Source organism: Zeus faber (assembly GCF_960531495.2).
Source record: "Zeus faber genome assembly, chromosome: 17".
Taxonomy (NCBI): domain Eukaryota; kingdom Metazoa; phylum Chordata; class Actinopteri; order Zeiformes; family Zeidae; genus Zeus; species Zeus faber.
The window spans coordinates 24,531,691-24,554,190 of NC_137204.1; the positions used below are offsets into that span (position 1 = coordinate 24,531,691).

Sequence of the window (22,500 nt, forward strand, 5' to 3'; positions counted from 1 at the left end):
AAAAGCACCGTGATCAAAGAACAAAGCGAAATGTGGACAGGAGTGTTTCTGCCACGCTGAGGACTTAATGACGAAGACACTCGGAACAAAAATCCCAAAAAAAATAAATACACAAGAAATGATTACTGTTTTGGTCGGTTTTTCGGCGCTTCATAAAAAAAAAAAAATATCTCTTTGTTTTCATTTTTTATTTTTGTCAACTTCATGTAAAAGCGTCTGATTGGTCATTTGCCTGAACGTTCCGAAATGGAAGTGTGTAAATATATGTGTGCTGTCCGCTGGGAAGAAACGCATCTTCTGGTTTTTGTTTTTTGTTTTTTTATTTCTTTGCTTTGTCAGTTGTAAAAAAAAAAAAAAAAAAAAAAAAGTGCCTTTCAACTCCGAAAAACGTCCGCTCCAGAAAAGAAGAAGCGCTTCGGCAGGCGGTCGGCCGGCTGCAGGCTGCCGTTGTGGCGTTTACTTTTTAAACGATAACAAACCGACCACGGCATTGGCCAGGGTGACATGATGCAGCTAAACTGAATATAAAATATGAGAAAACGGGTTACGACTCCTTATTTTCCATCGTGGGGGAGTCCATCCAAAAAAATTGGGGAAAAATGGTAAAAAAAAAAAGAAAATACCAGAGTTCTCCATTTGGAGGTTGCAAAGCCATATACACACACACACACACACACACAATATTTTTATGGCACATGCAGCAGCCACCGTCAAGTCTTTTTCTATGATGTTTATTTAGGAAATCTGGTGACAATCATGTCTGTAGCGTCGCTTCTTTTGTGTGTGTGTGTGTGTGTGTGTGTGTGCGCGCGCGCACGATTTCCCTGCGAGAAACAACACTGTATTCATGTGACTCGTGTGAGATATAAACTCGAATCAAAACAATTCCAATAAATAAACTTTTAATTTTTTAAATTTTTTTTTTTTTTTTTACATTTTGTGAGCTTTGAAGAGACACGATTCCATCTCGCTTTGTTGTCGTTTCACAATAACACACAGTTAAGTTTTTTGGTTTTTTTGTCTTTTGTTTTTTTTTTTTCTCACGCGAGACGGAGGAACATCCGGAAGGCGGCTCGTGAGCAACGCCCGCGTCCTATTCAAACACATCCGCGTTGGAATCGAAGTTTGATTCCGCTTTGCTTCAACAAAGCGAATACAAACCTTTTAACATCGATGCGTTTTCACATGTTTACGCCGATGCTTTCGCCTTCAGTTTTAGCTCCTTATTTACTTCACATGCATTTCCCCCTGGGTACGCCCGTCCACTTCGTCCTGTTATTTAATATTTCTCGTTTCTTAGTGCCCTGCACCAAGACTTGTAGGTCCATATCGTATAAGTACATTCAATTCATATAGCCATTTAAATCAAAAGTAGTTTGCCTCTAATATATATATATATATGTGTGTATGTATATATATATATATACACACACACACACACACACATTTTTTTTTTTTTTGTTTTTAAATCCACAACTTCTCTTTGGTTATACATAAACCATGTCACATTAACGCTCCTCCAGCCCCCGTGGAATAATCTGCGCCTTATGCCGTCACGCACCCACCGGCTCTTAGGACACACATCTTTACAGATTAAGGCGAGTCCGTGCCGATGAGGCCAAAATCTGTGATGTCAAAAAAAAAAACCAACAATAACAAATGTAAAGAGCGATGGCTGTCGTCGTTTTTGTCAATAAAATCAGATATGGTCGAACGACTTTCATTACTATGAACGCGCGTCGGGGTGGAACGGGGTGGCGGGCGCTCAGATGTACACCGGCTGCTCCTGTGCGGTCAGGAGGCGGTACATGGCGGCCGGCATCGTCTTCATGTGGATCTGGGGCGCGGGAGGGAACGCCGTTAGGTGGGAGATGGAAAACAATAGGACATAAAAAAAAGGGAGAGAGAGAGAGGACAAATGATACACAATAAACATAAAAAATTACTAAAGATACGTCAATTTACAATGTACAGTAGACCTAAAAAAATCAAAAAAGATCAAAAAATTATAAATGGAATAAAATCCACACCTGATGAACTTATTATTATATTATTACACTATATTACTTTTATCATTATGACATTGACTATTAAGACAAAAGCAGTGATCTTTATGACCACGCCGCGCTACAATGTGATGACCGTGGTGCCTGCAGACCACTGCCGCCCCCCCCCCCCCCTCCCCCGTGGACGCCGGTGAAATAACACAAAGTAGCTCTGACTCCCCTCTCGTGGTGGAACGTTGACTTTTTCGCTCCCCGCGAACCGAACCCCGACGGTGTCCGACCGGCGCGCCTCCCCTACCTCGCCCATGGCGTTGGACAGGATCTGGACGATCTTCTCGTGGGGCGTGGCCACCACGCTCTGGCTGTTGATCTCGATGATGCGATGGCCGACGCGGACGCCCCCTCTCTCGGCGATGCCGCCCCGCATCAAGCTGCAGATCTGCACGCAGGACGACCGCAATTGTGGAGGGTTATTGAAATGATGAAAGTCAAAGTGTTTTGTTCATCGCCGATGCAGAAAATTTAACACTACAGCAAAAATAAAAGACATAAAAACACATAACGTTCTTTTTGATTTGCAGTGATGTTTCAGGAGAAAAGGTGAAAAATGGTCGGTGACGCTGAACCCAACACCCGTTCCTCTGGAGCGGTGGTTTTCAAACTCCCTCCCTCCCGAGGATTTTAAGAACTTGACGCCTGATGTACGTAGTTGATAGGGAAGCAGGTGGAGCTGTCACATTCATTCGTGGCTTTTATTACTCTCCACAGGAAACGGGGGCAAAAAGGTGCACAACCAATGAAAATAGTAATAATAATGAAATAATGAAAATAGTAATAATGAAAATGATAATAATAACAATGAAAACAATAATAATGAAAATAAAGGTATTCGCAGTACACCTTCCCCCAAATGTTACATTTGGAAACTTTAAATAACATATTTCGTGAAATTTGTGAAATTACCGCTTAAAATATTTTTTTTTCCTTTCTTTTTATCTTTCATTTTCCTCACATCCCCTCTTGCAATTCGTCCACGCCCCACTAGGGGGTGCCACCGTTTGAGTACCACTTCTCTGAAGGGTGCCCTCTAAAATATTCTAAAAGCTCCTTTTTTCCGCACGGTTGACGCCTCGTAGCTTGCGTTCGTACAACAACCAAAATGCGGAAAATATGGGATGTGAACTCACGATGCCGTTCTGCACGCTGAAGCCCAGCTGGTATCTGAGGTCTGGCCGGCGGATCAGCACCATGGTGACGGGGGGACACCTGACTATGTTCAACTTGATCCTGGACTGAGATTTCAGGCCCTGGAGGGAGGGGGGGAGGGAGGGAGGGAGACAATGTGGCTTCTGGTTTGACAACAAATCCAGGCTTAACATGAAGCATTTGATAAATGGACATAGAGTAGTACACGGCTTCATTTCCTGTATTTATAATGAGATTTAATTTATTTGCAGTTTGAACTCTCTGTCTGTAGCTCTGATAGATTTCTGGTGAAAACCATTCTACATTTTAAGACGAGGATGACGGAGACGTCTCTAAAAGAGTAAACGGGGGAAGTTGTAAATACATACACGCTTGGAAAATTAGGAAGGGACAGAAGTAATGAATACAACTGATTCCATCAAACCTACTGCCCATCAATTAGAATGCTATTTATCCTTATTTTAAATGATTAATGAATAATAATAATAACAATTATTATTATTATTAATGAGGCGTTATTATTATTATTATTATTATTATTATTATTATTATTATTATTATTATTAATAATAATAATAATGCTTGTTATTATCACACTTATTATTATTGTTGTTAATATTATTGTTATTATTATTATTATTATTATTAATAATAATATTTATTATTATAATAATACTGAAGTTATTATTGATATTGTCTTATCAAGTTTTTAATTTGTTTTCGTTCAGTTTTTTCTCGACTGACGTCAACCTTGTTTGATGGAAACGCCTGGTGACCCAATCTTCCTGCGCTTTAGTACATTCGTGTCACTTTCACCGATAAAACGCTGTCGCCAATGCGCCTCCTGACACAGTCCCCAAAACAGGGCGGGGCCGCGGCCTCCCACTGTGGCTGGCGCGCGCCAGGCTCGCACCTTGATGATGCTCTGGCAGGTGTTGAGCGGCAGCCCCACCAGGCTGGTTCCGTTGATGGTCATGATCTGGTCTCCGATGTTGAGCCGCCCGGACTTCTCCGCCGGCCCGGCGTGCATCATGCTGGCGATGATGACGGTGGGGAGGATGGAGCCCCAGCCCGACTCCACGATCACCACGCCCAGGATCTCACCCTTCTGCTTCTCTATGTAAACCTGCCAAAGGGTGGAAATGCAAAAGACGACACTTGAAAAAAAGGTTGTTTTTCTAATCAGTGGGATGTGTGTTATAGACTGAAATATGATATGATTATAATAACATGATATTACATAACATAATATTGTTGTAAGTTTATTCAATATACATTAGAGGTAAAAATGTCACAAAATGAAAATGAAACCCATGGATATATATATACTATACAGTATATATATATACACAATGTACAGTATATATAAATACACTGTACCGAATATATACTGTATATACATATATAAAAATATCCTGTACAGTATATACGGTGTATATATATAAAAAATATACTGTATAGTATATATATATATATATATATATATATATATATATATATATAGTACAGTGTATATACTGCACAGTATATACAGTATATATACTTATATACTGTATAGTATATATACACTATCAGTGAAAAACACCTCAATTCATTCAAGGTTTTTCTTTATTATTTTCTACATTGTAGAATAATTGTCACCTTTCACAAAGTTGACTCAACACTAAACCCTGACCTTCCCAAACCCTCAAGCTCTCAGCTTCCACCACCTCCTCGGAGCTCGCTCGTCTCCTCCCATCGTCCGATGGAGGAAACGTCCGTTTTAAAAAACCTGACACTTGAACCGGGCGGCCTCCTCGCTCCGCCCAGGTCGCCGGGCGCTTTTGAAACCCGCCCTTCGAGCGCCCTGAGCATTGGAACCTCACGTCCTCCGACAGCGGCTGACCTCTTTGAGCCCCTCCAAGAGAGTGCAAAGCCGTCATCCAGGAAATACTGAATATATTTTGTTTTTGTTGTTTAACACTTTTTCGTGATTACATAATTCCTCGTCTTCCCTGTTATTCTACAATGTGGAAAATAGAGAAACATAAAGAAAAACCCTTGAACGGCGGCAGGCGCGTACAAACCCTTCGACTGGTAGTAAAGTATATGATAATAATACATAAATACAGATGTGTCTCTGCTGCCCTCTGCTGGTGCACCTACATCTTTGCAGTTCTCCGACTTGGAGAAGTGAATGAGGTCGTCGTTGTACATGTCCTGAGTGTTGAGCAAGTCGCTGTACTCCCTCTGACTCAGGTCCTCGGGGTCGATGCCGTTGGCCCGGAGGAACTCCTGGTACGCCACGCTGAACGACTGCCCGATGGACTGGGCGATCAGCTGGGCCTGGGCGAGGTCGGGGGAAAAAGAGCGGGTGTGGTTAAAAAAAAAAAAAAAGAAGATAACACGAAAAGCGCCGGGAGCCGGAGGGCCGTTAACGGGAGGACGGGGCGTGGTCCTGTTCCCAAACTCCAGGCGATCCGGCGTGTTGTCCTACCTCATAGCCCGTGACGAACACATAGAACCCAAAAAGAATTACCGAGGCCGCGGCGGCAAAAGGTTGAGGCGTTCGTGTTGAACGTGATGGGAACTTGCGGTACGCCCAAACCCACTCACATCCTCCGACTCGAAGACGTGGCAGATCATTCGGTAAAGCCGCCGGTCGTCGTTGGTCATGGTGGCCTGCTCGGCGGCGCGGTCCAGGTGGTCCTGGGCACTCCTGGAGCGCACCATCTTCCCCCTGGCCATCAGCACGACCATGTTGCCGATGTCCGCTATGTAGGAAATAGTCCTCAGAGGCAAGTCCATCATCGACTCCTGTGAAGACAAATCCAAACATGATTTAAATTCCCTGAGAACTGGGGCGAAATGGCGACTTCAAGGGTACTTCCAGGGTACAGGGTGAATGATCTTTCAAGGAGCGTGCGACGGTCTCACGAGTCGGCCAAAACCTTAATTCTTCTGGGTTGTTTTCGTCCGGGATCAAAGGTCAATGAGGATTTGGCCCTGAGCTTGAAAACCTGACTGACCAGCTTCCATGGTGAGGACCTGGCCAACGCCCTCTCTCTCCTCGTTTGGGTCAGGGCCTTTGGAGCCCAAGGTCTTTGGTCATCTCTAAATCTGGATTTACACGGAGGACATGTACTGGACCCTCGGGCTTTGTGAATGAATTTCACTCTTTAAAATAACTTTGAGAGACATAGACTTATTACTGCACCATTCAACCAGGTGCCTTATTTGTCTTTGGCTGAGTCAGCAAAATTAATATTACAGATGTAATGCACAGTACAAGTGGAAACCATATCATTTGTTAAACACATTTGTTAAAACTGCCGTTCAGATAATGCCGACCAGGTGCTGCTCTCGAAAAAAAAAATCGGACTAAATGGAAGTCAATGGAAAAAGAAGAAACTTCCCACGAGAAATACAAAGTCAATACACTTTCGGGTCTAAATATCGAAGTTGGCCTCTTCTTCTGGGCGCCTGGGCTGCGAACTTGATGACAATTGTTCCACTAAGAGTTCATTATTAAGGCTTAAAAATGTTGTGGATCGCTAGGGGGGGCGTGGTCGCCTGGACCCGACGGGCCTCCCGCTTGCATTCCAGCAAGAAACCCAAGGCTCTATAAAACTATACATCTCCGGCTCCGCCCCTGCCACGGCGAGCGTGGAGCCAAACGCGAGGCTTCAAAAGGTGCCTCCAGGAGGCAGCGTCTGTGGAGACAGGTACCTGTGTGTCTGCATTGAGCACCTTGATCCTCTGCGTGGACATGAAGAGATCCACCTCGGCGGTGGAGGGAGCCTCCGAGTCTGGGCTCTGGACGGATCCAGGAAGGAGGAGAAAAAAAACAAAAAAGAAAAAAAACACAGAAAGAAAACAACACTTTAAACAGCGGAGGAAGCCCAATGTCACAACAACAACAACAACAACAACAACAACAACAACTGTCCTCAGAGGGACAACCAAAAATTTACAAGACAAGGGCAGTTTCAAAGTGAATCGTGACGAGGGCAGTGGGTGTTGTTTGAAAAAAAGTGAGGATTCCGGTACCAATACCAGTACCTTGAAGAGATACTGATACCAACAGAGTACATCATTCCATACCTTTTTTTTTTCTACTATACCATCCTGTGAATGGACGCACTCCCCATCCAAATTATTTTTATACAAATACATTCTGAAAGTGTTCAAATTATTCAAATACCTAGTAAATAACTGCACAAGTATTTGGACAGTGTCATTTTAAACAAAGAGCCAGTACAGGAGGTACTAGGTCTTTGTTCATATGGACACATGACTGTGAACCTATCATCACAGACTGTTGTAGCTGCTGCGGCAGTGAGCCAATCACACGTCGCGTTAAATCGAAGAACGCTTGCTGTGAATGGCTGCGAGCAAAACCACATAAATATTCATATTTTTCTAGATCTGGGTACAAAAATGATTGGATGCAGGTATGGTTTGACTGGAGGAGTTCTGGTGCTACTTGGTATCGGGTTATTTCGATCGATACCTTAAAGGTATTGCGTAGCAACACCCGGCCCTCATGGTGACCCGCAGGTGGACCGCAGGAGATTTGACTTTTGTCATGAAATTGAATTTACAGAATTTCTTCCATTGTATTTAAAAAATACATTTTTATCCACAGTGAACGTTCAGGCCACAGAAGGGAGCTGGGGGGGGGGGGGTCAGCACCAACCAACAATGACCATAAATTCTGTCTCAACGCAGGTATTGGGCCTCATTTATCAACATAACACTATGTGTAAAATACATAAATACCGTGGTCAATAACACACATAAAACCATCAGGCATTTTTTAATGTCTTAGAAATTAGAAAGAAATTGATTTATCGATTCGAACTACAATATCAGTGCCAATAATTCTTCCAAAATCTACCGGATATATAAAGTGGGTCCTGTCTTCTGACGAGGATTTAATGCCCGGTGACATTGCGTGTTGTTTAAAATTAGAGCGGCGACGTGACTGGTGACGTGTCACTCGCCAGCTGCTTGGAGTGTGTTGATGGAGCGAGCGCAACAAAACCAGGTTGAGATCACTGTCGGATGTTAAAAAACAATAAATTCAATAAATACGATGCTCGTCCAGTAAATATCCGCACGAAACGGACAATGTATCTGAGATTCTAATGTTTTGTGTTTTAAACCACAAATAGTACCATAACAGCCTGTAGTTTATATACAGTACATTCACTAACAGAAAACATGTGTCAGGAATAAACTGAGCAAAAGTTGATTAAAGTTGTCAGCTGTTCATAGGATGTCACCACATCATATTAACAGGTTTCCAACTTTGTTTTTTAAGAGATGAGTCCAAAACGTAGATATTTTGATTTCTTAATCACTGGGAGAGATCCTGGGAAGTGATAAATGATATTATTTTATAATACATTATTATTATTATTATTATTATTATATTTATTGACACTTTCTAATTGTATTATTAATTATTATGAATGACTCAAGAGTATCAGCTGACCTTGCTTCATATTTTGTGATATATATTAATGCAATTGATATATAACATGTGAAATGAGAAAGAAAATACCATTGCAATACAAAGTACAACAAATAGCTAATGAGAAATACAAAAGAGCCATGTCAAGGCAATAGAATAGAATAGAACAGAATAGAATAGAAGGTTATTTCCAAGGCTGGAGCATCATCTTTGGCCTCATGTCAAGAGCATTAAACAGACCACATCACATGACAACATAAACAATGCATTCAAACATGCTTTTTTTTTTCACAAGTTCTAAGTTTAAACACCTTCTGCACAAATGTTGCTTATCTAGCACACGGCATCAAATCAGTAGAGTCGGTCTACAAGTCACAGAGTTCCACCGTCGCAGCGAAAGAGCAGAATGGTATCTTACCTTCTTCCTGTTCTTTGCCTGTTTCTGTGCAGCCTGCGGTGATCGGAGCGAAAGGGAAAAAAAAACAAAAAACGGGAGCGTCAGAGAAAGAGAGAACGGGGGAAAGAAAGCGGCGGCAAATCAATGCCACACGTTAAGAGCAGGAAGACGGGCTTTTGGGTGGGAGGGTAGACCAGGGATTGGCTGACGGCCGGCTGGAGAGAGCGTCTCCATCACGGATGTCATATCACGGGACAAAAAGACCAGAGAGGTGTGCCCGTGCGTGCGTGTGTGTGTGTGCTTGCGTGTGTGTGTGTGTGTGTGTGTGTGTTATACGTGGGAGGGCAGTGATGTGTCCCTGTCTATCACATCTGACATCACAACACCGGAGGCCAGCCGAGCAAACACCATCAAAGCTTTCCTGTCCACCGACGTGACACCGGTGACCCTGAAGGAAAACACCAACACCGTGTGTGTTTCCGGGAATCGGCCTGAGAATACAAGACGCTGCCCTGACTATACGTGTAATAACACTGGTATTACACTGTAACATACTGTCATAGTCTAGTTAGTACATAGAAATAATTCATATTTATCATGTAAATCCTATACATCCCATAACAATCAATTATCCTGCCCGTGATTGTAAATATTTGTTTTCATTAGTGCTGCAAACTGAACGACTAAAGAATGTCATCCTAATAAATGCAATATTACAGCTTCCCATTGTGTATTCAACATTTTTTTCCAAAAACCCAGGACCTCATTACATGACATTATGTTAAACCATAAACCCGTGGCTGTGTTTTATCTTATCCCTGACATCCTATGTTATAATAACTTATCGTAAGGAGCATGTGTGGTGCAGGATGCAACGCGTTTCCTCCAAACTAACCGACTTCATTTACTTTATTTTGACAGTTGTTTTTACAACTATTTTTGACAGTTGGGATTGGTCCAGTGCTATCGTGAAATAGGATTCCTAATTTGGGAAATTCCTCCATTAGGACGTGTCTGTAATAGTCAAATCATTATGTTGAGTTAAATCGAATTTTGTCCTAAATACAGTCGGGAAACATTCTGTAAACCCCCCCACCCCCCCAAAAAAAAAATCCTAAATGTCATCCTAAACTGAGCTGGGATTTTTTTTTTTTTTCCTCCAGCCTGGAGGGCGAGGCTGTCCCAGAATGAATCAAACACCCAGTAGAGTCAAAGCTATTCTTACTCTTGTTAGAACATACATGACCTTAAACAAGGCCAGTGTTTAAAGATGTAATGTTTTAATTATGAGCATGTTTCAACTTTAGTTCCATGTTTGTACATTTTACATTTTCATGTTGTAAAGTCTTGTTAAGGCATCAGTGTAAAACGCCTATTCCACAACAAAACTCTGACCTGTGTGTTTAGGAGCCTTTGTCTTTAAGGAGGGTAGGGGTACGTGACTTTCATGAACCATTTGGCAGTGATTCGAGATTGGGGTATTCCAGGGTAGTTTAGGGTAGTCTGGGGTGATACGGGGTAGTCCAGGGTATTCCAGGGTAGTTCAGGGTAGTCTGGGGTAATACTGGGTAGTCCAGGGTATTCCAGGGTAGTTCAGGGTAGTCTGGGGTGATACGGGGTAGTCCAGGGTATTCCAGCGTAGTTCAGGGTAGTCTGGGGTGATACGGGGTAGTCTAGGGTATTCCAGGGTAGTCTGGGGTAATTCTGGGTAGTCCAGGGTATTCCAGGGTAGTTAAGGGTAGTCTGGGGTGATATGAGGTAGTCCAGGGTATTCCAGGGTAGTTCAGGGTAGTCTGGGGTGATACGGGGTAGTCTAGGGTATTCCAGGGTAGTCTGGGGTAGTCCAGGGTATTCCAGGGTCATCCAGGATATTCCAGGGTAGTTTAGGGTAGTCTGGGGTAAGACGGGGTAGTTCAGGGTAGTCTGGGGTAATAAGGGGTAGTTCAGGGTATTCCAGGGTAGTGAAGGTTGGGCTGGGGTAGTCTTGCTGCAGAATTGTAGCTGTCATCGATATGTGTGTGTGATGGACGGACTCCAATCTGTCTGGATACGATCCCAATCGGCCAGGTCACGATTCAATCAAGCACTTCTGATTTTATCAGGGCGAGTCTTTCCAAAATCCTCTGGCGTGTGCGCACCAAAGCTGGAAATCGGTCAGTCAAACTAGTGTATAATGTCAGCGCTGCACAAACAACCACTGTATGGCTGTAGCTGTATGGTGTCCATGTTTGTTTTGGTATCAAAAATTTGCGCGCTATTTGGCCTCTCACGAGAATCTCACGGGAAAATACATCTGCGCTGGAGTACTACAAGTACTGGAGTCTTTAGATTTATGCCCCTAAAAGACGGCAGTTGTCCTGTGTGTGCGCAGAAGCGACCGACAAATCTCCAAATGCCAGCCGTCAAACGCGCGGCGCTCAGTCTTTTCATTGCCGCGGACGAGGCTCAACGCCTTCCCTTGGTGGTGATTTCGGCGGAAAGATGTCGCGCCGGCCCACGTGTCATCCTCAGAGACCTTTTCACTTTCGCTTCCGCTCTCGGGTCAAATCCCGGCCTCGCCCGGACACGTCTCCGCGGCTTTCCCCGATCGTAAGCAAATCTGTCGCTCTGCGGTCGGGGTCCCTTCCACAACCTCGAGCCTCGACGCGTGGCCTCAGCCTCGTGAGGATCCGTCTCTGACTAGCGGCCTACGCTGGATGTCACGGCACTGACTCATCACATCGGAGGTGTGACGTGATGCAAACCCCCGTTACACTCGTTACACAGCCACCTGACTCTTAAAATACGATGAAGGATAAGCAACGTTGGAAGTCCAACACGGCGCTTCGGAGGCGTCGCTCCAACTCATCTGACATTTAAATACGTGCCGCTCGCCCGCCACGCTGCCAAAACTGCGGAACTCTCCAATGCCCACAATATAAGAGGTCATTTTAGTTAACCGCTGGTATTTATAATCAGTCGGCAGCCGCATTCCCTCTGGGTTTCAAGTGTCATATTAGGAAGAGGCGCTCAAGCTGCGTCTCCTGGTGAGGTCAAGTCCTGGCCTAAAAATGCATTCTTTCCTGGGCTCTGTTGCCTTGAGATTTCATATCTCTCGACTTTCCCATTTGGCTCAAGCGTGACTTGAGAACGTTATCCGGCTCCGCTCGCATCCGAGGCGGCGCGTTAGAGGAGTCGGATGAATTAATTATGAGACCTGCCCGGCCGATGCGTCCCGGGATGACCGAGGATGGTGGTTGAACGAGGACAATGGGCGTCCATCAAAGTAGTATCCTGATACCACAGCTTTCGGTTACTATCCTTTTCATCAAATTTTCAAATGACGAAACCTGTGCGATGCTGTTGACAAACAGAGGCCGTGGTTGCTGAACTACAAATCACTAGGGTCTGAAATCTGGGTGACCAACCCGCACAATTCCACATGCAGTATACACCTTGTCTTTTCCACCCCTTCCTGTTCAGTGGAGTTCCTCAGGGCGTAATACTGGTCTGTCTATCTTTTTTTGTAATTGCTTGGATCTGTCAATCACATTTGTTCAACACATCCAACGGGTGTGTCATAAATACACATGCGCAGAAAGATTTAAAATTGTTCTGCAAAGGTCTAATAGCCTCCTGCTCGCAGTGGACATCCACATCCACCGTTGCAACATCTGAACAACGCTTCTGAGAAATGTGGATAATCAATCCCACATGGTGAGAAGCACAGCTCACTTACACACAGGCAGCTTCTGAGGTTCCACTGCTTTCGCAAAGTGAGTCTCAAAACATTATTTTGAGTTTAAAAAAAACGTTCCTACTGTCCGCTAAGGGAAGGTGTAGTCTCCAGCCCGAACCTGACCAAGAAACAGGCGGTCAAGACATTTGGTGGATGGATGGATGGATTTAGCACAGCAAAAGTCCCTTTTAAGAATATCATAGGACTCCATAGTGTAAAAACAGGCTGTAAAGTATCACCATTACCTCTCATTGAAGTAGTCTCTTTATCCATAATGGTCAGGCTGCATCATACTACAGTCGTTTTTTGGATAAACTTACATGAGACATTTCAGCCTACTTCATATTTAACCAGTATAATGTTTTTGAGCTTAAAAAAAAACTCAGTGAGGGGCAGTATGCTGACTTATATTAAAGAAAGGAACAGTGTAGTGTTAAATGCTCAGCGGAACATCCCCAGCATTTCCAAATCCATACCTTGATTTGGAAAATATTTAGCACCTAAAGTCCAGGGACATTATCGGCGATTGTGGCCTCCCCAGGGGGAACGAGAGGAGATCGTTTACTCCCTGTGATCAATCCCTCGCCATGTGGGATTAATTACCCACAAAAAAACAAAATCTGTTCTATTTCGATTTATGTCTTATCGTATCACTGTAAGAGTGAGAGATAACCGCTGCAAATGTCATTTAAACCAGGAAATGTCTGTCGGACACAGAGACAACATGACTCATGAGTCGCAGCTCACCCTAACTCTGCTCATGGCCTCGTGGGCCTGCTGCATCCGGGCGCTTTTCGTGGGCGTCCTCTCCGAGAGCAGGTGGGTGGAGCCCAGGTAGCTGGCTGCAAAGATGATGCCATCGATCAGGTCTTCGGGGTCACACGGTCCAGGGACTGGCCGGGACAGAGACACGCGCACAAGTTGAAATGGTCACCCGTTAAGTTCTTTTGTTTAAACAAAATCCCACTTTTTAAGTGGCGCTTTGGAAGAAACAACCATTCAATGTATTTGGGTGATGCGTGCATCGCTCCACCAGTTTACTTCTTTTAAGGCTAAGCAGATGAGTGGTAGGAAGATAGAAGCAGAGGTGACGGTGGATGATGAGTTAATATACAAAATCCACCCACCTTCCACAAATGTGGGAAATGAGTGGAGAGACCTGCGTATCTGAAAAGTAAAAGCAAAAATAAAAGTTTCATTAGAAAAGTGTCATTAAAAGACATTATAAGACATTACATTACAGACATTACGTTTACGACATATTCCTTCACATAGTGTAGAAAAGAGCACTGAGTTGTCCCAACATTTTTTATATTAAGTACCCTGAATTATGTGATTTAACATCATTTTTACATAATTTTATATGTAAAAAAAACGTATGTATATTATTGAATTATTTTTATTTTATATTACTTCATTATTATTGCTTATTATTTTTTTATAAGAGCTGATGTATTACAGCAATTTCCCTGAATAAATGAATCAAGTATCTATCTATCTATCTATCTATCTATCTATCTATCTATCTATCTATCTATCTATCTATCTATCTATCCACTCATCAATCTATATACCTATCCACCCATCAATCTATCTATATATCAATCTATGTATCTATCTATATCTAAATATCTATCCATCTGTCCATCCATCTATCTATCCATCTATCTATCTATCTATCTATCTACGTATCTATCTACGTATCTATCTACGTATCTATCTATCTATCTATCTATCTATCTATCTATCTATCTATCTATCTATCTATCTATCTATCTATCTATCTATCTATCTATCTATATCTAAATATCTATCCATCCATCCATCTATCTATATACTGTAAGTATCTATCTATATATGTAAATATCTATCCATCCATCCATCTATGTATCTATCTATCTATCTATCTAAATATGATTCTCGTTCACCTCTTGGATGGACGGCTGCTGTGGCTGCGGAGGGGACTGTGACTGGGCCTGGGTCTGCTGGGGCGGCGGGGCCGGGCGCTGCTGCTGCTGCTGCTGCTGCTGCTGGGTGGGCAGCGTGGGGGCGTAGGGCTGGGGCTGCGCGTAGGGCTGCACCGGCCTCGCGGGGTCCCTCTGCGGCGGCCCGTGGTGGTGGTAGTGCTGCTGCTGAGCTCGGGATGACTCGGCCCGGACCGGACTCGCGGGCTCCCGGGCCGGAGCTGCGGCGTAGTGGGCCGGAGAGTCCGACGCCGACTGGGTGGGCAACTGAGGAACACATTGAGAGAGAGAGAGGGAGGGGGGAGAAGAGAGCCAGTGACAAGGGAGATATGGAGAGAATTATGAGCATTAGAAATTGCTGCTGAAAGTCTATTTATTTATCTGAGATCGGTGGGCTTGAAATTTCTATCTCTACCCAACCCATCTACACCATTAGTGCCACTGCTTTAAAAGATACAAAATACGGCAAAATAAATTACCTATGACAAAGTTATGTGCTGCTCAATTTGAATGATTTGAAATGAATGAGATGATGACAGATGATGACTATACACCTGGTAGTAGTGATACTAAAGAGTGGTATCTGCCGATTTTACTAAACAAAATCCTTTACGTTTATTTTGGTTCCTTAAAGGCAGGTGGGAACCTCTCTAATAAAACTCAATATATAATTACCTTTCACATCTGCAGTATACACTGTACAAAAAGTAAATCAATATACTATTATATTATTACTATTATATTTGATGTGTTTTTTTTAATCTGTTTTTGACTTGACTCTGCTGCTGTAACAGTTGAATTCCAATGGGTGGGTACTTACACCACCATGAGTGCCGCCTGTGGGCTGTGGGTATCCATCTTCCGTGGGGCTGACATCTTGCCTCATTACCCAGATGGGCTGCATCGGTTGGTCAGGTGTGTAAGGGGAGCGCACCGTCTTAGTCTTCACCTCCTCTATCGCTTCCTTGATGTCTTTAATAGCCAGACTAATGGCGTCCCCAGAGCCTTTCCCAGCCTCCTCCGCCGAGTGTCCCATCCTGGCCTGTTCCTCCCTGGCCCCGGCTGAGGCGCTCTGCCCAGACGAGGGGCTCTTGTCCTGGATTTCTCCGGGCGCACGCTTGCCCGTCACCCCGAAGCTTCTGGAGCTCGGGCTGACGTCGGTGCTGTCGCCCTCTCCGTCCGACTGACCATCGTAGTGGTGCAGCCGGGAGCCGATGGAGCGGCCCTGGCAGAAGGGGGCCTGAATCGAACCAAGTTCTCTGGAGAGTCTGGCTGCCGGAGGACCTTGTACGGTAGGAGATGTTGGAGCTTGTTTGTCTATGTTCTCCTGAGCGTGATTGGTACTGGGCTCTGGGTTTGGCTCCTGCTGGGCCACGGAAGACTCGGTCCCCCTCCCAGGCCTTCTCTGAGGCTCTCTTTTCAACTCTGGGTACGCTGTCTTGAGGGGTTTGGGGAAGGAAACGGGGTAGGATTTTGTGCAGGGTTCTGTGCAAGGCTCCCCGACAGCTTCGGGTGGGTACTTTTGGTGGGACTCTGTACAAAAGTCGGCATAGGTTTTGGGGTAGGAGTCGGTGTAGGACTCAGAGTGCGAGACAGAACAAGACTCAGAACAGGAATCAGTGTAGTCGTCGTCATTCTCGGGTAGTTGGTCAAGGTCAGGGGTGCCGGGGCTCACGCTGTGGTCCTCGCTGTATTGGTCCAGTTGTGGAAACGTGGCCATTTCTGGGGATGAAGGCGGAGTGGGTGACTGGAGGGGCGGTGGGCTGTGAAGTGGACCCTCCATACTGAGCGACGCGGCACTTTCGGTGTCCGAACAGAGATCGTTGCTTTCAGATCCCTGGGCCAAGTTGTCCTCGACAGCATCCTCTGCAACTTCCTCCTGCTCCTCTTCTGCTTGCTCTTCTTCTACCATTCTTTCTCCATGTTCCTCGGTTACGCCCTGTGTCGTTTGCATGTCGTCGTGACTGTAATCAGACTGCTCTGTGTTGGAGTAACAGTCATTGTCCTTTTCTGGCTCGTCTGTTTCGTGCTCTACCACCTTCTCTTGTAAATCTTGACCCTTGGAATTCTCCTCGCGGACCTCCTCCAACTCGGGGGAACGAGACGGTTGGTTGGGGAGTTGGCCGGGGATGTTTCTGGCTGGGGGATCGGGCGTGGCGTGTGTCGGGGGGACAACAGCAATGGGAGTCCGATCCGGAGATTCTTTGTCCTGCGGTTGCTTTATCGCAGGGTGCGGTGAAAGCTGCTTCTCAATCCCTTCTGGCCTTTCTCCCGTATCTGCGTTTGGTGAATGTTGCTGTGGCACTGAAGCGTGAACCTCTCGGCTGGTTTGTCTCTGTCTGTGAACCCTGACCCTGGGGTTGGGGGTCCCCTGGCGGCGGTAGCGGCTAACACCAGCGCGGGGCTGATGAACAGGATGGGGCTCCATGTCAGGAGCCGTCCCCTCGTCCTGCCGACAAGGAACCGTAACGTTGACCTGGACTAGATTCTGGCTCTGACTCTGGCTCTGGCCCTGCGCTTGCTCCGGCGGAGGCCGCCTGCGGTGGTGTGCCTGTCCCCGAGTTGATGGTGGATGGTGGTGATGGTGGTGACGATGATGGTGATGGGGGTTTGGTTCTCCGTCCTGGTTGAGCATCTGGCAAGGCCTCCAGGATCTCCGAACAGGGGGGTCCCCTACGGCAGTCCCGTTGGCCTGCCTGCTCCGGGGGGGGCCCGGACCCGCCCTGTGTTCCTCCCCTGCATCTCCAAAGCCCTCCGCCTGATGCTTCTGGCTCATGACTGGGGTGTGGAGTGATCCTCGGACTGATTCTCAGAACATCTTCCTCCTGTCTTCAAGAGAGCCCCACTCATAGCACTGCCTGAAGTAAACAACAAATAAACACAGAGAATGATATTTTGACACCATAACATAGTCCGATACAGTTGTCTCATGACATCAGCAAAAAAAAATTGCAATGGGTGTGGGTAAGAAAACAAACTTGGAACGGATGTGTTTCAGCATAACGCGTCCGTGCATAACACAGTGTAGCCCGTGCATTCCAGTATCGATCGACACATTACTCACAAAAGCTGGTGGTACCTTTGTTTATTTCATCGATTCGGACTGTGCACCCAGAGAGAGACCTTCACAATTTGGCTCTGGATAAGAGCGGAAATTGAAGGAAACAAACTTTAAATCGTCTCAAGCAGGTCCTGGACAAAATCGCTGCTCAAACAAAATAAGCACGAAGCGAGCCACAACAGCTTGTGTGGGCGTCGTGTCTCCTTGAAGCTTGTTTCACTCAGATAATGTACCTGAAAATATCACATTCAACACCCGTCAAGAATGCTCAAGTCACCTCGGAACACACACGCGCACGCACACACGCACTCACACACACGCACACACACACACACACACACACACACACACAGATCACTGTTTTTTTTTCCTTTCCTGTCAAATCATGACCTTCTGAATATGCCCACATTAAGAAGATGTAAAGACAACGTAAAGACAGACAGACAAACAAACAGACAGACAGACACAGACACACACACACACACACACACACACACACACACGACGGAGAGTTACAAAAACAAGGCAGCCATTCTCATTGGGAGTGCTAGATGTAGAGTGAGACTCCCAATGCCTCAAACACTAAATCCGCCGGTATACATCTGGGCGAGTGCTTTAATCTGCACTGCGCTCAGCCCTCCACCAGCACTCCCTGCAGCTGGCAGATGGCAAATCATGGCATGGGGATGAGAAGAGAAAAGGGGGGAAGAGGAGAAGGAAGAGGAGGAGAAAGCGGTGGGAGAAAAGAGAGAAAGAGGGAAGAGACCCGGCTCGGGGAAAGTCAGAGAGGATCGGGCGTGGACAGATGGACGGGTTCGTGATCTGAATACGCCGTCCCTTTCAAAGCGATGACAACAATACGTTTATCCTGGGTCCCACAGGGGCAGCACGGTATCTGCGTGACAGTTGGCATCGATCGTCATCTCAAATATCCGACCGAGACGTTATTTCCTTATGGAACCATCTTAAAAAAAAATAAGTTTTAAGATTTTCAGGTTGGAGTTTTTGTCCCCCAAGGAATGAACAAATGAACTATCTCTGAGCAAAATATTATAACTAGCACAGCTGTGGTATTACAATTTATTACAGATTAATTCATTCACTCATACGTCTGAAGTCAGAGGTGTTTGTACATCACTCAGATTAACAGACATTTTTGAAGAGCCGACAGACTAAAACACTCCTAGATTAAGCATATATAAATAAGCGGCTGGGCAATATGATATCAATATTGTGATATGAGACTATATATCGTACGGGTTATCATAATACTGTGACATAGGGAATTTCGACTCTTCTATATGTTTAAATCAATTCCTTTACCTACTTGGTAATGTAATAATATACATATTACTATTGTTTCTAAAATATGTATTCTGTTTAAATATTAGATGAAAGCATCAGGAGACTTCCCAAAAGTAAAATTTGTGATATTCGATTTTGTCAATATATCTCCCAGCCTTATATCAAACGCTATTTACTAACTCCATTCACCTGCACAACTGTCCGTTTGTTTTCAGTAAAAAAATATTTTATCATATTAAACTAGTGATTGTCTGTTCAAAATGTAAGACTTTCTAAGACATTTTAATGGCACAAAAAAACAATCCTTTGTTAAACAATGGAAGATCCCCGCACGGGGGAAGACGCTCTTTGTGACTCAGTCACAGAGCACTGGAGAACCGCCCGCGCTGGCTCGCTGGTCGCCGTTGTTTTATATTTATTATTATTATTACACGTGTCGCGTGTCCAAATTGCACCAAATTCAACATTGCACGTCCTTGGGATGCTGTCGAGATCATCGAAGGACATACTGGACTACAAACATACATACAGACAGACAGACAGACAGACAGACAGACAGACAGACAGACAGACGGACAGAGATTCCTGCCTTTATAGTTAAGACAAGAGTTACGGGTCTACAGGTTCTGGGGTCAGTAGTTGCAGAACTGGGCGAGGCCCCTTTGAGCAGAAGAGGGTCATTCGGGTCCAGCAAACAACATTTAGCGAAGCCACATGAAGGGGGCCGGAGGGGGAACATATTTCGGGGGTGGCCTCTACCCTCTGCTGCCTGTGGCTCCAGGCTGGATGGTAATGGGGCCCCAGGGGCCGGTGGTGTGCCGCCCAGGTCACAGATGGCCAGGCAGCGACTCGCAGCCCAGCCCGCCCGGTCGAGTCACTCCTGTGGGGCGGCGAGCTGAGTACTGCACCTCCATCTGTCCAGTCTCAGTGAAAACCACTGGGTGGGTGGAGCGGGATTTACTAGCCCATTAACCGGCTAATCTTACACCGACAGACAAAGGCACACTGAACCGTAAATACACACACACACACACACACACACGCTAAGTGCATTGGAGCTCTGCCCGTGCACTTACACACCAAACACACACACACACACACACACACACACACACACACACACACACACACACCAACAAGTCACCAGGTAAGGGCTGGATAATAAATGATAAAAACCAATGATGATGATAAAAACCAAATATCACATTTTTTTGGTTATTATTATTATTATTAGGGGTCCAGCCTGCAGGGCAGCACGGATCAATCGTATTTTCATCGTCGTCACAATATAAACACGTGCGACAAACACATTGCAAAAGATGATATTTTTATCTATTTTATCCGCCCGAGAGAGCGACGCCAGCCGCGATCGATTAACGCAGACGCAGTGTCCCCACAGAGTGCCCCCCCCCCCCCGTTACGCACGGGCGCTCATTAAGGATGGAGGGAGACGGGTCCCGATCTACACCTGATCTAAGGTCTCCTACAGCCTTCTCTCCCCTGCTCCCGTGATAAGCAGACTGTGCTCCCTGCACCAGCAGCCACTTTCATCTGTGGCGTCCGCATTGATAACGCGCTTAATATCGGACAAATTTTATATATTTTTTACTTTTATTAATGTTGGCGCTGATACGCAAAAAAACTAAATAAATGGGTTTTATTTCTATAAAAAAAAAAAGCTAAATGATGATGGACAAGTCACCTAATTGGTGCATGTTGAGCACCGTGTAGCACCGGTAACATCGATAACTGCGGCAACCCTAACTACTACTATTATTATTATTTTGATATTTTTGCTTTGACTGTTCCGCCAAATAAAACAACTAAAAACAGTGTGGGGGCGGGGCACTGCGGAACGGCGCCACGACTCATTACGATTATTTTCTGCGCGTAACGCATGGCGACGGGGGCGATCGGGGAGAGAGTCACGGAGAAAGTGTCCCCTTTCCACACGGTTTCGTTCCACACCGTTCCATACGCACTTGTTTTGTTCCATAAGGTAATGTAACATAAAATAACCTATATCTTAATTAAAAACACACTGGCATCCCATCACTTATTATATTAAATATATTATAACCATATACAGTATCACCCAGCCCTACCATCAAGATTAGAAACTTGTTGCATTATTTTACTGTAATGCAGCCTTTAAGTTGACATTTAACTAATTGCTATATTACACCCTAACCCAGGCGATATCTAGTCTCATATCACAATATCGATATTATGAGGATATATCGTCTAGCTCTACCGTGAAGTTCACAAAATGTCACGATATTACAATAATGCAGACTAAAAAACAACATTTGATTATACTGCAGTATTGCTATAACCAAAATTACAGACAATGTCTCGTCTCACATCGCGATATATCGATTTTAAGATATGAGGCTTAGCGCTACCTGGAGTACATAAAGTGTTAATGTATTACATTAATACAGATTTAAACACACATTTGAATACAGGCCTACCACATTATTATTATGACCAAAATCATATCAAGTCTCATATCGCAAGCTTATAGAGCTTGTGTGTAATCACCGGGTGTCATGACATTTCACTGCATATATGTGCGACCGAATGTGTATGTATGTGACAAATAATCTCTTGAACTTGATATCGCGATATACTGTATCTATTTTAACGATATAAAGCCTAGCTCTACCGTACATGGAGGTCAGGAATGTTTTATATATTACAATGACGCAGACATAGAGACAACATTTGTCTGTATTACAGTATTGTATCTCGTGTCGCGATACATGTATTTTAATGATATAAAGCCCAGCTCTACCGTGAAGTTCAGAAAATGTAATTATATTATAATAATGCAGACAACATTTGACTAGGGGCCTGCTACAGTGTGACTATAAACGATTTGGAGTTCAGAAATGTTTTATATATTAAAATAATGCAGGCTTAAAGACAGCATTTGACTTGAGGCCTACTACAGTATCGCTATTACCACAATCACAGACGATATCTAGTCTCATAATGCAATGTATCGCTATCATGAGGCATTTAACTATATTGTGATATTGCGATAAACTAAAATCCCAGACAGTGTCTCATCTAATATCAACATTATCGACCGTCACCAGCATCTCGTGGATTTACATCCAAATCGATCCACATAAGGAGTAGATATTTGTGAAAAACAAAACAACTTTGTATATTTAATACAACACAGACAATTAATTCTGTTAAATAGCTATAGAACCCCTGCGGCCGCCTGCGCGAGCGCCTCGTGGCCATTACGCACGTTTTCGCATTTTCAGAGCTTATAGAGCGTAATCACCGGGGTGTCATGACATTTCGCCGCATATATGTACGAACGTCTGCATATGTATGTGACAAAATAACCTCTTGAACGTGAATTCTA

General features: G+C 44.6%; 1 protein-coding gene across 1 annotated transcript; it reads right to left on the bottom strand.

Moving 5' to 3' along the window:
- Nucleotides 1–955: 955 nt before the first annotated feature.
- On the bottom strand, nt 956–17,525 carry LOC307243051 (amyloid-beta A4 precursor protein-binding family A member 1-like; the record flags this gene model as incomplete). Its single annotated transcript, XM_080017702.1, has 12 exons — nt 956–1,837; nt 2,305–2,445; nt 3,194–3,313; nt 4,126–4,338; nt 5,358–5,537; nt 5,808–6,008; nt 6,921–7,007; nt 9,089–9,121; nt 13,533–13,678; nt 13,913–13,952; nt 14,714–15,016; nt 15,570–17,525. The coding sequence occupies 12 exons, from the start codon at nt 17,523–17,525 to the stop codon at nt 1,766–1,768; spliced, it is 3,492 nt and encodes a 1,163-aa protein (XP_079873828.1). The 3' UTR covers nt 956–1,765.
- Nucleotides 17,526–22,500: the final 4,975 nt, after the last annotated feature.